The sequence below is a fragment of the Copadichromis virginalis genome, linkage group LG11 (genome assembly GCF_057382275.1).
Source record: "Copadichromis virginalis isolate Kocher_CV1m ecotype Utaka linkage group LG11, C_Virginalis_male_GT1.1, whole genome shotgun sequence".
In the NCBI taxonomy this organism is placed as follows: Eukaryota; Metazoa; Chordata; class Actinopteri; order Cichliformes; family Cichlidae; genus Copadichromis; species Copadichromis virginalis.
This window is the reverse complement of record NC_140628.1, coordinates 29517980-29535985: the sequence shown is the minus strand read 5'-3', so window position 1 is coordinate 29535985 and position 18006 is coordinate 29517980. Positions and strand designations below refer to the sequence as shown.

At 41.9% G+C, this 18006-nt stretch overlaps 1 protein-coding gene across 1 annotated transcript; it reads left to right on the top strand.

The window, feature by feature from the left end:
• The first annotated feature begins 54 nt into the window (after positions 1-54).
• Positions 55-3200, top strand: pou3f1 (POU class 3 homeobox 1). Its single transcript, XM_085471912.1, has one exon. It carries the CDS (start codon positions 92-94, stop codon positions 1214-1216), a length of 1125 nt encoding a protein of 374 aa, XP_085328038.1. The 5' UTR covers positions 55-91; the 3' UTR covers positions 1217-3200.
• The last annotated feature ends 14806 nt before the right edge of the window (positions 3201-18006 follow it).

Below are 18006 nucleotides of genomic sequence, written 5' to 3'. Positions count from 1 at the left end.
CTTCCACAAGACCTCCCAGAGCAGGTTGTTGCGTTTTGGCTCTAAAGCCTGGAGACCTCCGAAGTGCTCGTCAGTTTTCGAAGTAGGAGCCATGGCGACAACAGCTCAGTATATTCCGAGGAATAACTCCTTACCGTCTAACCCGCTCATGCATCCGGATTCGGACAGGATGCACCAGGGGACGACCTACAGAGAGGTACAGAAAATGATGCACCACGAGTACTTGCAAGGGCTTGCGGCGACCAACACGGGACACCCGATGAGCCTGACGCACCATCAGTGGCTGCCAACCTCCAACACAGACTGGTCCAGCGGCACCCACATCGGACAGGAGCACAAAGCCAGCGTGCAGGCGAGCAGGGAGGACCTGAGCAACGGGTTCCACCACAGGTCTCACCTGGTGCACCAGCAGGCGCAGAGTGGCCACCATGGTTCGTGGGCGCCTGCCACGACGCACCACTTATCCCCGCTGTCCCCAGCATCTAACGGCCACCAGTCACTTGTCTACTCACAGCCTGGATACACAAACCTCAACGCAATGTTGAGTCCCCAGCCCGGCACGCTGCACCATGGCATGCGGGACCCACTCCACGATGATTCGGCCAGCCACGACAACCAGATGGAGTCGCCCCAGCAGGCTTTCAGCCACCACCAGGATCACTCGGACGAGGACGCGCCCAGCTCCGACGATCTGGAGCAGTTTGCCAAGCAGTTCAAGCAGCGGCGGATCAAACTTGGCTTTACGCAGGCGGACGTGGGGTTGGCCTTGGGCACCCTGTATGGAAACGTCTTTTCTCAGACCACTATCTGCAGGTTCGAGGCGCTGCAGCTCAGCTTCAAGAACATGTGCAAACTTAAGCCGCTCCTTAACAAGTGGCTGGAGGAGACAGACTCAAACACGGGCAGTCCCACCAATTTGGACAAGATTGCTGCGCAGGGCAGGAAACGAAAGAAGAGGACCTCCATCGAAGTGGCTGTGAAAGGGGCGCTGGAAAATCATTTCTTAAAATGCCCAAAGCCATCTGCTCATGAAATCAGCACTTTAGCCGGTACTCTGCAGTTGGATAAAGAGGTTGTCCGTGTTTGGTTTTGCAACAGAAGACAAAAAGAGAAAAGAATGACACCAGTGGGGGTCCCTCACCCGAATATGGAGGACGTATATTCCCAAGCAGAGACCCCTCCTCTACACCGCACACTACAGAGTCCTGTGCAGTGACTGTTTTCATGAACAATCCGAGCATTTCCGCGGGGGGATAGAAAAGGGAAAGGGGCTATGGAGTTTACAGTATTTAAGTTTGGCTTTTGTTTTCCTGAGAGAAAAGAGACGTGGAAAAGTTGAACAGATCAGTTTTGCCTTTAGTATTCGCGATTCGTGTGCTCATCAAATAGATGGCAAGAGGAAAAAAACGTTAAGAAAAAAAGAATCATAAAAAAGAAAAAAAAAATTCGCTATTACTGATTCCGTGCGCATTTAAAGTGAAACAAAGATCTTTATTTACCAAAATTTTACAGAGGAGACATGCATATAAAGTAAATTTGATATCCAATGGCTGCTCCAAATAGGGGGTAATTAAATGTGGCAACTGAGTCCATCTCCTCCTGGTGTACCATGAACTGTAGGCGCTGACCCGAATGAGGTTGTAGCCTGAAAATGATCAACACTGGAGATGAAAAGCCTACACTGAATGAACATTTAGCTTTTTTCAGGCTTAAACTGGTTATCTGAATATTAGTGTATACTTTCTTTGTTATATTAAGTGTGATGTTTTGGTTCGGGAAATTCTTTAACTTCAGTGTCTCTCTTCCTGCAAAGTGTCTATGATTTTGTTCATTATTTGCTATGGGTACTGTATCTCATCAGAGCAACCGCTAATTTCTTATTTTTTCTGTTTACTCAGTGGGAGTTGATGGTTGGAGGAGTGATGGAAATTGTGGCACCCGAAAACACAACACTTACAAATAACGCCAGACACGTTTTAGAAATTGTGCAAGTGCAACAGGACATCCAAGTTCTGACTGCATGCCTTAACAAAATCGAGCTTTTTGCAGCTGACCACGCCGAAATTTGCAAAAAGCACCAAATTAGAAGCAAGCGTTTCTTTTCTTTTCTTTTCTTTTCTTTTCTTTTCTTTTCTTTTCTTTTCTTTTCTTTTCTTTTCTTTTTGGAGGTTTTGATTGTTCTAAAATTATTGTTTTCTTTGCATGGAGCACTTATTCTTTCGTTAATATTAGTAATGCTATATTATGTTTTTAATAAAAGTGTGAGTGTAGCTGATCTCATTAGGCTTAAACACAAAAGCCTAAAAATCCCATGTTTACAGGTTCCTGGTTATCACCACAGAGCGCTGTCAGCCCACACTGCTTACTGCCTGTTATCCTGTTGTATCCCAAACATTTTGAGAGATTGGTCAAATATGAAAAGTTATAATAACTCAGGTAACTTCAGTGCCCCATGTCGGAATATGACGCCTGTACATGATTTGTTTTCCTCCGAGTGTGTATTTTATTTTTATTTTATTTTTTAATATAATTCAGTTTTTTTGTTTCACATTGTCATTGTATTATAGTTAAACGCTGGAATCGGAGAAAAGAAAATTACAATTCATTCATTGAGGGTAAGCGATGAAGGGATTTACTTTAGATATATTTATTTTTTCCCGATCTATAAGGAAATCTGAAAATCTCATGTGTCGTGTGTCATATCTCAGTGTTGGACCAGTCCAAAAGCCTACAGCAGTGCTATTCAATACAGATGAGGGAAACTTTTTTTCCAGGAAAAAAAATAATGATAATAATAAAGATTTTAGAGAAAATGTTGCCAGGATTATTTCCGATATGTAAATATGTCTAATATGTAAACTTGTATTTGTTCCGAGATATTGTTTTGTTTTTTGTTTTTTCGTTTTTGTTTCTTTCCGGGCAGTTTTGTACACTTACTAATTCCAAGAAGATATTTTAATATGATTTCATTTATGAATCTGACCATTTATATATATATATATATTTATTTCTTAAAAGTGTTTGGAGCTTTTTTGTTCAGCTCTGTTAATGGTTACGTTGCAGTGGACTTCAGTATGTTTTTTTCCTTTTTGTTTACTACATTGGTTGTATGTTGATTGCTAAATGTAGACTGCAAAGTCACATTTATATTTATGTTATAGTAATATTTTATTACTTACATAAAACATATATACAAGAAATGGTCTTCTGTCTTCATTAAAATCCAAACTACTCGTCTTTTGTTGATGTCTGCTACAGAATCACCAGGCAAGAAAAAAATAAACCTGATCATCAAGTTGAATGCTTTTCACTGTGCTGAGCATCGGGAAGAAGTGAGCACCCCATGTGTTCATTTTAAATAGCAGTGATTCGTTATGTAACAGGGGATCGTTTAAAATCAGAAGCTGTGTACATGTGCTGTTAAGGGGAATAGACAACAGTATTTTACCTCAGGCATTCCCTGCTAAGTTCACAGTCTGTGACGTTGTTCACATCTTTGTGTAAACGCAGTATTAAATTGTGCAATATAAATACGGAATTACTGTCTTTTCATTGAGTGATTATTACTATTATTATCATCATCATCATCATCATTATTACTATTATTTAACAGAGGCGTTTGTAGCTAAAATATGCTTTCTGGAATTATAATTTGAGCTGTATTCTTTATAAAAAAAAGCATCGATCATCACTTGACGTGTTTTAGGCATTTAAAAGGCGAATTGTGATGAATCTTTGATCTCAGACAGAAGTGCCTGCAGGCAAACATCAGCCTCTTTTCCAAAGATAGAGAGAGGAAAAGGCACACAGGCCCATAGGATCGACATAAACGACGGGCCCTAAACTTTTATAAGGATAAAGACAAGCCTAATAAACAGGCAGCATATTTATGTGTTTCTAGCATTAAAAAAATCGACATCACTAAATAGTAAATTAAATACAGTCTCACCTCATGGAGCCTTCTGTCAATTACAACGGAACAAAGCGGCAGAAAGCATTATTTTTACATTTGCATGTGTAGATAAAACCAACATATATGTAGTGAAATTTGTGCAGCTGCGGATATTTTAAGAAAATTTACTGTTTATTGATACATGACGAAAACCGAGAAAATTAAAAAGATTTACTGTTGATTTCTCTTATTGAAGTAGCCACTACTAAATGGGATTATAGCTAAAATCTAAAGTTTGCGTTTCTTGATGAATTTATTCTTTTAGTAGAGGATAGTAAATTCATATTATTAATAATTGCACATTTATATTTACGCATTTCCTCATGGTTTTTGTGGTGATCGTACAGGAACTCGCAATGCAAAGTTTTGTGTCCCGTTCAGTTTAGCCACTTTTAAATTTTTTTAACTTTCTTAATAAATAATGCCTTCGTCTGTTAGTATACATATATATGCACCAACGTTAAAATTTCTCTTCGTGAATTATTTCCTTCAATTTAGGATGTTCCGAATAATTTTAAACATGATTTTGTGAGCATCATTTGTTCATCCATGGCATGCCTTTGGAAAACTGCGATAAAATAACAAGAGAAACAAAAAACAAAACAAAAATTCAGATTGTATTGGGGGTTTTTTAGTCGATCTTTGGTGCTTCTGTGATGGAAGTGTAAAAGTTTATTTTTTTTTTCATAGGCTGAGGTGGTCAAATTGTGGGAGAAGAGGCCACATTAGGAAGCAAAGCAATTGCCAGACAACAGCGAGTCGCAGGCGCCCCCTGCTGGCTAAACCGGGGTACTTCAAAGTCAAATGAGCTTTAAAACGAGGAACGTAATATTCCAATAATCATCAGGAACGAGATTATTTCTCTTCATTGTTTGTGGCTGTGTCAGAACCTTTAGCTGGCCAATCTTCAAACAGCTTTACAAAAGTTAAACAAAACACTGCGCTCTATTTCCTTTAGTCCGCTATCAAGCTAATACATAAATTCATTTGGGCTAAGGTTTATGACTCTGATAGACATTAAAAGGGTTTTTGCTGCTTGTAGCATTTTTGGCACCCCCCTAGAGAGATTTTATCCAGATACAGTGAAAAAGCTTTAGTGTTTTAATGATAATAGCAATAATAGTAAAAGAAATCACTATTATAATTTTTTTATTTACCCAAGTATAATACAGATTTTTGTTTATGAAATGTTAGTTACATGAAAAATACATAGATTCCAGCTAAATAAGGTTACACAAACTCATTGCCTCTGCTATACCTGGATCAGTCATGCTTACTGTCATGTTACCCGCCCCCCAAAGGCCCATACTGAGCTGAGGAACACCCTGATAAACTGTTGAGAATGACTTTTTATGCACAGCCTTGCATCCAGTTCATCTCTTCATAGTAAACAGCTTCTCAATGAGCCACTTGTTCTCATTATTAAAAGTTTTATAGGTGAGTCAAACAGAGATCAAACAACAGGCCTGCCTGTGTTAGATCAGGCTCACAAACCACCTAAAGTGACCAGCAGAAATTGTGGCAAATGCACAGAGGCCTGCAGAGGGGACATAGAAGGCTAAACAGAAGACATCCACAGTTGACCAGACATGAGAGACTGTGGTGACTCACACCAACTGTTATTTTTTGATGATATGCAATTTTTATTCTGCACCGTATGGAGGGACACAACCTCCATTATGCCATTAAATCAATAATACATGAGGAGAACTCATCACAAAACAGCAAAACCCAGGTATTTGACCTAAGTATCACTGCAGTTCATTCTTTCCTCCCTTCCATCTCATTCACTCTCAGCAGTCTGCTTTCCTACTGAGGGGGCCCTCGGCAGCCCTTGCAGTGGAGCTCCAGCCTCAGCACTGCCCGGGCGCCGATGAACACCAATGCCTCCTTCATCAGGGAAGTATCGTCACACACAGGAGATGTGGATTAGTGATGATTAGCAGGGATTATGGCTGGTTAATGGTGGGAAAATACATTAGGAACCATCGGCTCTTGGAGGGGGAGGGGATTTCACTCACACTAGCGGATTTGCATTGATCCACAGCAAATGAATGAGGATTAGTAGCATCAAGCTATCTGCCAACAGATAAATAACATTAAGCGTATTATACGCCAACGCCTGCTATTAATGACATTACAAACACCACTACAATGCTGGCAATTATGGAAATAATAGGAGCAGCTGAATAAGTTAGGCTGGGATTCTTGGGATTCCAGCTCATTCTCATGGAGAGGTTTGGGGTGATGCTGGAAAGTCAGGCTACTTAGTGGCAAAGACGCATGTAGCTTTTGGGTACCACCGTCTACTGGGACATACTTTAAGGGGTTTATATATTGTTAATGTTCTGATTTTTACTAAATAATTTATCACTGCTTTATAGGCTGGTAACAAGCCTTTCGTAATCCCATGTTTTACATTTCCAGGCTATGAAATTTCATTTTGGTTGTCATACAACCTTGTGCAGCAAAACATGTCTTTTTAACTGTTACCTTAATTTATCCAAAAGAACCCTTTCAGAGATGAGCAGCATTTGTAGAAGAGATGAAGAAGACCTGGACCAGAAGGGATTCTGTAAGATCAAATAGTTAAACCTTTGGTAAATATTTACTCATAGTTTAGCGACTCTAACTTGCCAACTCAAAGGCAATATTTGCTTATTACTCATAAAAAACATTAATATATCCATTAAAAAAAGGGAACTAAGACAAAGAAGCAAGATTTAATACACAGTGGTGTGTTAATGATTTTCTTTAATATTAGACGTTCTAAAAAAATGTGAAAAGAAATGTGGTGAATAATTTAAACAGTGTTGATAAGTCGCAGTGGCTACCAAAGTATACTTTGTCCTTTGGTATGCCCATGTGTATCCATTTTCATTTTATTGCAGTTAATGGTGAAGTTCTGCTGGATCAATACTGACATCTTTATGCAATCAAAGTGCACGAGGATGGCATCGACAATATTTGTAACAAATTACATCTATCATATTACTCTGTAGGTAGGAGTGCAGAGAAGGCGACAGAGCCTGTAGCTTCCTTATTCTCCATTTCTACCTCTTCCTCTGGCCGAGTTCTCCTCTCCTCTTCTCACCGTTTATGTAATAAATACTCCTCTCCCACAGCGAGCGGTAGAGAAAGTGGGGTTGGAAACTGGAAAAAGAACAGAATAATGCATTTTTTCATCAAAAATTCCTTCTCTTCCCCTACCTCAAGGTTTCCTCCTCTGAGCCACTTGAAAGATGGGCAACAATGTGGCCACACAGTGAACACCTAGTTACCATATGAAACACTCCAGCAGTGAAGTGAAGGAGACGGAGAAGGGAGAGGAGAAGTCTTGTGTTATTTATGATACTGGACCTTGTAGCTATATGGGTTACCTCTTCATGTCTACTCCAAAGTATGGCCCCCATATGCGAAGGGGTATAAGTGCAGGTTTATAAAGTTACTCCCCCTCCTCACTGTATCTCTTTGCTCCTCACTGAGAGGTTTTGAAGAAGAGAAGTAGCCCGTCTCCCTCTGTCATGGCTTTGAGCGACATTTTATATCGCCTCAGGTGTCTGTCAGTGTGACTAACAGTTCTGAGAATGGAGAACTAATATCTCAGGAACTTGCCTTCAGGCAGCTGCACATAGATTTTACTGTTGGTGGCATACAATGAGACGAAAGTCATACTTTAGAAGCATTCAGTAGCAGTAATTACTAGTGATTCAGTGAGCTAGTAGGCATTAAACATTGCCTGTGACAACTTTAGCAGGTGATGAGAAAAGAGTGGGAAAGGCAAGAAAAATACAATCATCTGTACTGCAAAAGCTGCCTTCATTTTGTGGGCTGTCAGGCAAAAAGGTTGAAAAGAACCAAAGGAAATGTATTAGGGATTGTTCTCTAACTAAGCAAAAGCAGTAATAATGATGGTTTTATTTTATTTTCAGAACCTCGTGGCACTTCTAAAAGTGCTGCTTTAGACTACTGCACAAGGTTGCAAAATTAATTATTTTTGCATAAAAGGACATAGTAGTCATATGTTAAAGGTTGCCCCCTCTTTTCGCCTTTATGCCAGTCCTTTGTCAGCTGTAGTGAAGGCGTTGCAGTATCTCTTGACTTCAATTACAAGGTTTACTGAAGAGAAGAGGAGAGAAAAAGAAAAGACAAGACCTTGCAGTAAAGAGACACATACCAGAGTAGGAAGGTCATCTGAACCTCGAGCACACTGAGATGTTCAGGGCCTTTCTTCAGTCATGTGTATTCAAAAGAAAAAAAATATGGCTAGTCAGTGTTCAAAAACGTATAGGAACAGCTGAAAGATCATCTTTCTGCTCACCCTGAGCTGATCTGTTGTTTGCTCTGCACTGTGTACCAGGCTTATAACCCAAACCTAAACAATTTATCTTTGCCGTTGTCCTTTACATACGACTGATCGTTCCTGTTATGCATGATGGAACAGATATCACATTGTGAAGCCCTGCAAATTGGAGCCGGACAATAAATAGATCATCAAAGATGATCCTGCTGCCCCAGACAGTCGGCTTTGCCCTGCTACGCTGAGTTCAAAGGACGAAGATCGGTTGGCAAATGAGTGCGGTTGCTCAGCTCACAGTCAATCGAAACAACAATAAAGATAAGGCTGATGGAAATAAATAAAAAAGGATGGAGGAATGAGGAGAGGAGAGGGGAAAAATAAGGCAAATGGGGGTGGGTGGGGGTGTGTGTGGGTAGGCAAAGCACAAAGATGAAATGGAGAACTGCCACTGTGCTCAAGGACACCGCATGCCACCATGTAATTAGAAATGTACACAGATGATTTGGATGCAGCGATATGATTAGGCAAAGCAGTCTCCAGTCTTAGGCCTAATCAGCTCACTTCTGAGAGATACTCCACCACTACTTGTGTGTGTGTGTGTGTGTGTGTGTGTGTGTGTGTGTGTGTGTGTGTGTGTGTGTGTGTGTGTGTGTGTAGGTGATGTAGAAAGGGGGGTGAATAATACTACTCCTGTCACTACAAGCTTTGGGAGGGTACAATGAGGAAAAGTTTCTGAGAAGATTTGTGAATAAGCAAGCAGATAGAATAAGGAGGTTTGGAGAAGACCTCATGATATTGTTTTTCTTAAAGATAAATATGGGGACAATAATAGTAATCATATGCAAGAATATTCTGAACCAAAATATGTTTCTGTCTTCTACTCTGAGTCACTTTCTAGGTTCAACTTTAAACCAGACATTTTCGATGAATGCATTTTGATATCAGCTGAAAAAGTACAAGAAAGAAAAAACACCCAATACATGTGTGACCAAGAGCTAAAGCCCAGGATGTGCACAAAATAATCGAGGATGTACAAAGACCCCACTAATGAGCACAAGCCAATTAAAAGAGCTTCTGCTTCCACCTCCCTTTCTATCCCCTTCTGTCTGTCCTTCTGTCTCTGTGCCTTCAGTGGCTTGTTATTGATCACCTTTAACCTCGTCCCTCAGTGGTGTCAAAACTACCATTTAGGCTCATCCCTAGGGCTAAGCGTGTGTCGATAGCACCCTGCCTCATAAATCATTACTGGACGGAGGCCTTGGGAGGTTTTGCCTGCGCGAAATGCAGAGGGAAGGCTTGACTATCGTTGACACATTTCGGGACAGCCGACCCGTCATGCCCCTAGGGGTCAAGGGTCATCGATGGCACTCAGACACCACCGCCAACCCTGGTTTCTCCAGCCAACCCACCTCTAATCCCCAGCGGGCCTAGCAGTGGCACCCTTTTGATTTTTAAATAAGACAAAAGGTCAGTCGTCACCCTGCCCTGTCTTTACAGTGATCACCTTTGCTGTACGTGACAGTTCTTCTTTATTCATGATGGATCTCAGTGTCTGGATTGCTACAAACTGAATTAATGATTAGCAGAGTTTTAGGTTCACAGAATTAAGTATTTGAAGTTAGTGACAGTGGCATGAGTGAATGGTGCTACAGGGCACTATTGTTATCACTGTCTATCTTTTTGGTTATCTGTGTTAGCCTCACTCAAACTCCTCTTTACCTCCTCCTGGACTGAAGGCGCTTCATCTCCTCAGTACACGCCTGCATATCAGCCACAGCATCTACCCACAGCACTCCTCTTCTTTTTCTCTCCTTTCTGACATCCACTGTGCTCCCTATGATTTTCTCCCCATGTAAAGAGGCAAATAAAGAATTCATCTGATCCTCTCTCGCAGTTAATCTGCCTCTCTCAGTCCGCCTGTCTAGCTGCTGCTCTCCAAGCAGTGGTCAGACAAGCACAGTTACCCTTTGCAGTGGCAGTCATGGGGCCTGGGGATCAGGTAGTGATGGGTAAAGGTGACAGGTCCTTTGTTGGGGATAAAGACTCAGGGCGCATGGGTAAGTATAGAGTAAAGGGTGGGGGAATCAATGCGTGCTTTTCATTATGCTAACTAATGCTCCTTTGCATTCTCTCTATTACTGTGACCCGGAAATCATTCCTCTGCCAAGATGTAGGATCTTTCAATCATTTAATTGCAACTCAAGGAGCAAGGAGGCTTCTGGAGGAACTTAGGAAATACGGGTCTATCCCTCACAGATGTCTTTTCAAGTGGGTGACTTATAATTGCTGCACCTCTACATGTCAGTAAGTAACTGATGTCACTTAAGACTGAGGCAGTGGAATCAATGATTTCTCACTCGGTAGCTTCGGCTCTTCCTTCTGTGGGGGGACCTAACTAAAGAAATCAGGGTGATTTTAGGATGAAAAATACTTTAAATACCAATGGGTCTTATGCAGTTGTATGTCATTTTTTCTTCATTTTGTGATCAGTGGTGCATTGAAGCCATTTACTCAAATATACTTAAGTACAATAGCCAAGCATTTTTACTTAGGATAGCCATTATACATACATTTCTTTTGCATGTGGTATGATGCTTTCATTTATATAAAGAATCTGAATATTTTTACTTTTGCTGGCATTACGAACACATCTTTACATACTCGCATTAGTTAAATAGTCGTTTTGTGTTGCATGCTTGAATAGATAGATGAAAAGGATCCATTGATGTAGATGCGGGATGTTGGTGTAGCAGAGCATACGGTATAGATTTGGTGCACATTGTTGATTGTTGTTGGTCCCCATGAGCCTCTCCACCACTGCACCCCACCTCTACCCTGCGGGATGGCCCTGCCAGGGGGTGCAGGCATGGGACAGGACACTCTGCCACCAAGGGGATTAATTGGTGTGGCACCTCTTTGGTGCACATGGTCAAAGCAATTAAATGGTGGCCCTAGGCCCTCGGTTTGCTATTACTAAACCAGTGACAAAGCTGCAAATTGGGTCTTTTCTCCTTGTGCCCGTAGTTCAGTGCATATGCGGATGAGTTGAAACGAATTCTGCATGTGTCTGCAGAATTTGCTTTATGATGTGTGAATAAAGGCCAGAAGGATTGCAGGTGTGGCAACATCAAAGCTTCAACTGAGGTAATTTTAAAAATACATTATAATTTGTGCTGTGTGCATGTATTAGTGAATATATATATTATATGTGTCTGGATGGACATTTGGATGTACGATGTGCTTAGTGTAAGCATGGTATGGTGTCTTTCACATCTCTCCCACTCCCTGCAGCCGTCAATTAGTGAGCCCGGGTGTTCGAAGGCCTTGTGCTCTTTCACATGAGCCTTTGTTGCTTCTGTCTCCCGTGCTCTGTCTCCCTTATGTTTGAAGACTGAGAAAGGACACAAGGCAGGTTACTGCTTTTCTCTGGGGTGTTGGTTTCTAGCTGTCATCCCTCTGTTAGCCCGCGTGGGTATGAAGACCACAAAATCCTCAGAGCCTTCAAACACAAGAAGGAAACACATGAACACACAAATGACCATTGCCAACTAGATTAATACACTAACAGATGATAGGACATATTTTTTACAGTAGTTTTTTTCTGGTCAGTTATCAGATTTTGTTTCTTATACAAATATATATAAAAAATATAATATTTAATAAAAATTATTTGTATTGAATAACTGACAGAAGCATTAAGAAATTCAAGAGATTTGGCTAATACTTGTTGTCATTCAGCCTATAAAGAATCAAAGCACTTGAATATGCTTTGTTTAGATTGCAGACATTTGTCTAACAAACCCAGCCATGTTAACCCCCATCCGCCTAGCAGCCCGGCCGTTCCGCCTCAATCTCCAGACACTGGGCTAGAGAAAAGCGTGAAGAAGGGGGCCAGACTGCAAACCATCCATCACATCTATCTGACCTGCCCTGCAGTGTTGAAAAGACCACGGTTATCACTCACCCCTGACACTGTCATCGATGTCTGTCCTTAAGAGTGCACACGTGTACACACACAAAGACACTGAAGCAGCACGCATATAGACAAGCTACAACATCTTGGCACTCAGTCCAAAATGTCCCGTCACCTCCTGTCCTTCGCTCGATTGCACTCTCATGACCATTCATCAGCACCCATCATTCACAAAAATGCCAACATGCTCAACAGATGGCTCCAACCCAATGAGATCACGACGAACAACAGGTAACTCCCAAAAGAGACCGGCCACATTTGTCTGCGCTGGAACCGTTCTGCAAAGTTGGTGTCAGCTTAGACCTCGACTGGTGGAGGCCTTTGTGCTGATCTGAGTTGGAGCTAGGCATTACAATACAATAGCTTGTATTGTCCCACTGCCTCTCAGCTTTATTACATATGTATGTGTTGATTGCTCCAAAACAACAATGCTGGTGGATGGCATTAAGCACCAACAATAACAGTGATGCTTGGCGCTCCTACTCAGCGTTGGATGTTTATCTAACAAACCTCTGTGTTGACGCCCAGCACGCAATAGTGTGAAATACCAACACAAGTGCCAGTTTGGGAATATCATGAATGGGGAGTTTATAGGCTTTTTTCTTTTTCCAGAACCTATTTCAGCAATTTTAACTTTGTGAGCAAGGAACAATGACAGATGAATGATCGTCATACTGGTGTTTCCTCTATTACAGGATACAGACAAAAAGAATAGCAAACAGCTGGCTGTATACAAAATTTCGATTAAGTCTGAGTTCTGTGCTTAGTGTAAGAAATTAGTAAGAGCCACACTGCGTAGATTTGAGAAATTGATAAAGAGACTATGGCAAAATGGACACATGAGAGAGATCCATAGGCTCAAAGGTCATCTAGCCCACCCACGTCACTGTGGTGTAACAAGCCTGCAGGGAATGCTGGATCGTGCTGGTCGAAAACCTTGGGTTTGTCACCCGACCCAACCCTTCAAGCATCACAACACACCCGATCAGGCCAAGCTATGTGCCACCCCTGCTGGTACCCTGTTGTATCAGAGACCTCCCCACCCTTGGGTCCCATTCACACTCAACCACACATGGGCGTTTGCAGACAACAGCCATCTCTGATGCCCTTCTGATTCGCTCTGCTGGCATTTAGCTGGTGAAGTTCAGTGTGTGCGTATGTGTGTGTGTTTGCTTCAGTGGGGCAGCAGGGAAAAGGGACTGAGGTGACAAGAGTTGTGGTGCAGATGTCTGCACAGCTAGCGGAGCCTCATGAATGGCAACTGTTGTGATGGTGACGGGGAAACGCGTTGGAGGCCTGGCCTACGCACTCCAGTCATCTGAATGGCCGGAATTCAACATGGTCGAAAGACAAGCTCATGCGTGCGGACTGGAAACAATGTGCCCTCTTTATTACTTTTTTTTCTATGTCTCTCTGTTACTGTCACTCAATTTTTAATCATTCCTTTTATGTAGCTGCAAGTTTCATTGTGACAGTACTGTCAGTGGCACATATAAAATATATACTGATAGATAATATAACCGATGCATTCCTAATAATACTTTAAACATAACTAGTAATTCTTCGGGAAAAAATCAATTGAAACAAAGGAACAAAGATGAATAGGAAGTCAGCATAATTGATTTGAAGTGGAAATGTTGTGATTGATCTATTGAGTAGCTGTCTGGTCTTTACTCAGGGGACCATAAACCCTGGCCTCACATGAACAAATATATGCCATGGGTTATGTTTTTTTTTCTTCTTCTTCTTCTTTTTTTACCATGTTTTTATCAAGACTACAAGACAAAAGAAATTCATGATCTAATAAGGCAATGCTTGCAGCTGATGAGGATTTGACACAACACAAAAGGTGTGCACAACTACGCGTGTGCTGAAAACACGTGTTTCAGAAAAGTCTCCTGCAGTATCTGTTTACTGCACAAAGATGCCGATGGCGCTCATTTACTGTTATTATAAATGAGATTGGTATGTATTACCTCACCTCACACTGACTGCAGACAAAAAAACCATCCTCATAAACAACTAGCCACAGCCAGCAAGAAACACACCCTCAAATATGATTAGATAACATTTACTGATAGATGGATGGTGAGCTATCTAGGCCTAAGACTGCAGTTTAGGCACAGCTTCACTGAGAAACAGCAGTGGCACCTTAGCCGGACAGACGCCCTGGTACTAATGAGAGAAGGTGACAAACTGGGAGGCTGGGGTACAGAAAACACAAGAAAGAGGCACGTAGGGAAATAAGGCATTTAAACATGACTGTTCCTGAAATTTAGATGAGTTATCTACAATGTATGTGTAAAGGCATACATGCATAGTAGTGGAAACCTCGTGTTTATGTCTAAAAATGCGAACCACATTAGAGAAACAGCACATGCATGAGGGAAAAAAATAAAACGCTAGATAATACTTAAAACATGCAAATCACCTGCCTTTGCCAACATTTACAGGAGAGTAGAACTTGAACATTTTCAGTCCTGTCTTGCCCTTGTTTTCCCCATCAACTTCTCCCTTATGTGTTTTATTTTATTTTTTTTAATTGACAGTCAGACTACAGTAAAATCTTTTATCCTGACTTACAACAGATAAATCCCTTACCCACCCACCTCACACAGTGGAGAGATAGACTGTAAAAGTCTAACAAGACTGACTAAGAAAAGGATTCTTGTTTGAAGCAGGAAGGGGTTATTGTTCACTAGATGGCTGGGCGTGGGCATCACGGCAGAGATTAGCTACAGAGAAACATTATCTCTCCGGGCCAGTTTACAAAACCCAATGAGGCCAGGACTGGCATAGTTTGGCTATCTAGGTACTTTATGTTCTAAGAGGCTCTTGTCCCCTATATGAACAAAGTTAGGGCTTGTTGTTGAAACCCAGAGGGGTGAGTCCCTGCTTTCCTCCCACCTCCTCCCCTCCCTGCTTCCCCTCCTCTCCTCCTCCCTGGCCCACGGACCAACTGCAAGGCTGCTGGAGTTCAAGTCTGGCCACGTGTTGGCCATTACACTCCCACAATGACCTTGTTGAGCTCAACATTTAGAGTCCCATAAAAACATTATTGTCCAGTTCCTGGGATCATTTGTCCACTACCACAAAGGCTCAGAGAAAACCAAAATGTTAACCACCCCCAGGGTTTTGCGGAGACACATTTTTCAGATTCTGCCCCTTCTCCTCTCTACCCATCCGCCTTCCTGGTACCACATTGCACCCACATTGACGCACTTCCCAGCAGTGCCCACGGGGTACTCCTACACCAGCACATTCAGATATAATGCAAGCTGCATGGTCAAAATGCTGCCCCATAAAATAGCCATTTTGTGTGTTGTACTACAAAAGAAGAAAGCCAACAATAATGTCCATTCTCCTCTGCATACATCACCATTTCTACTTCCCCCCTCTCATTTAATTGACTCCTGCCCTGAAATTGTTCCTGTTTGTCATCTATCAATCTATGCGCCCATCTTGCCTTCCGTTTTCAGATGCATAACTATGGACCCATAACAGCTAAAAGTCCCTAATGGTCATTCAGTCTCTAAATATGTCCACTTCATAACGGCTCAGTGCATGTACCTGCTGAGTGAATAGGCAAGGTCGTGCCAGTCTATTAGCCATATTAAAAACCAACCCATTATGGTAATTGGCGAGGTCTAATGCATGTACAGGTTGCTTAGCGCCCATGTATTAGCTCTGATAGATGACTCAGTGATTAGCATTGAAAGCTACATTGTATTACAAGACTGCTTTTTGCCCCAGTGCTTGGCGTCCTCTGATCCTGTCTCTCAGTGTGGTGACCTCTACTGTGGACAGATACACATGCCCCTGACCAAATGTTTCATGCTGGGAAGCAGAATGTCTGCTATGGATGAGTTACTTACTGTGACAATCACAAAGACCTTTTTTTAAAAAAAATATAATTACTTAATTTCCATTTGGTTGAGAAGATGAGAAAGGTTGGAAGGCACCCTCATTGTTATTTTATCTACCTTACTTTAATTTGCCTAAAATCCACATGTAAATACAGAAACGTAACAGTCTGGACCTAATGCACATGATTTTTTTTATGCCAACAATTCTTAAAAGACAAATACAGTGGGGCAAAAAAGTATTTAGTCAGCCACCGATTGTGCAAGTTCCCCCACTTAAAATGATGACAGAGGTCAGTAATTTGCACCAGAGGTACACTTCAACTGTGAGAGACAGAATGTGAAAAAAAAATCCATGAATCCACATGGTAGGATTTGTAAAGAATTTATTCATAAATCAGGGTGGAAAATAAGTATTTGGTCAATAACAAAAATACAACTCAATACTTTGTAACATAACCTTTGTTGGCAATAACAGAGGTCAAACGTTTACTATAGGTCTTTACCAGGTTTGCACACACAGTAGCTGGTATTTTGGCCCATTCCTCCATGCAGATCTTCTCGAGAGCAGTGATGTTTTGGGGCTGTCGCCGAGCAACACGGAGACTGGCTAGGCCACTTCAGGACTTTCAAATGCTTCTTACGGAGCCACTCCTTTGTTGCCCGGGCGGTGTGTTTTGGATCATTGTCATGTTGGAAGACCCAGCCTCGTTTCATCTTCAAAGTTCTCACTGATGGAAGGAGGTTTTGGCTCAAAATCTCACGATACATGGCCCCATTCATTCTGTCCTTAACACGGATCAGTCGTCCTGTCCCCCTGGCAGAAAAACAGCCCCATAGCATGATGTTTCCACCCCCATGCTTCACAGTAGGTATGGTGTTCTTGGGATGCAACTCAGTATTCTTCTTCCTCCAAACACGACGAGTTGAGTTTATACCAAAAAGTTCTACTTTGGTTTCATCTGACCACATGACATTCTCCCAATCCTCTGCTGTATCATCCATGTGCTCTCTGGCAAACTTCAGACGGGCCTGGACATGCACTGGCTTCAGCAGCGGAACACGTCTGGCACTGCGGGATTTGATTCCCTGCCGTTGTAGTGTGTTACTGATGGTGACCTTTGTTACTTTGGTCCCAGCTCTCTGCAGGTCATTCACCAGGTCCCCCCGTGTGGTTCTGGGATCTTTGCTCACCGTTCTCATGATCATTTTGACCCCACGGGATGAGATCTTGCGTGGAGCCCCAGATCGAGGGAGATTATCAGTGGTCTTGTATGTCTTCCATTTTCTGATGATTGCTCCCACAGTTGATTTTTTCACACCAAGCTGCTTGCCTATTGTAGATTCACTCTTCCCAGTCTGGTGCAGGTCTACAATACTTTTCCTGGTGTCCTTCCAAAGCTCTTTGGTCTTGGCCATGGCGGAGTTTGGAGTCTGACTGTTTGAGGCTGTGGACAGGTGTCTTTTATACAGATGATGAGTTCAAACAGGTGCCATTCATACAGGTAACGAGTGGGGGACAGAAAAGCTTCTTACAGAAGACGTTACAGGTCTGTGAGAGCCAGAGATTTTCCTTGTTTGAGGTGACCAAATACTTATTTTCCACCCTATTTTACGAATAAATTCTTTACAAATCCTACCGTGTGAATTCATGGATTTTTTTTTCACATTCTGTCTCTCACAGTTGAAGTGTACCTCTGGTGCAAATTACTGACCTCTGTCATCATTTTAAGTGGGGGAACTTGCACAATCGGTGGCTGACTAAATACTTTTTTGCCCCACTGTATCTTACCTCTGCCATTGTTAAGTATATTGCACAGACCAAAAACATTCAGGTTTTCTTAATTCCCTTTTTATTGGACAATCTCACAAGTCAAAAAGCAGTCAAAGACTTGAATTGAGAATGTGGGAAGGAAGA

Coding starts and splice junctions, on each gene's coding strand:
- pou3f1 (XM_085471912.1), top strand. CDS start 92: ATGGCGACAACAGCTCAGTATATTCCGAGGAATAACTCCTTACCGTCT.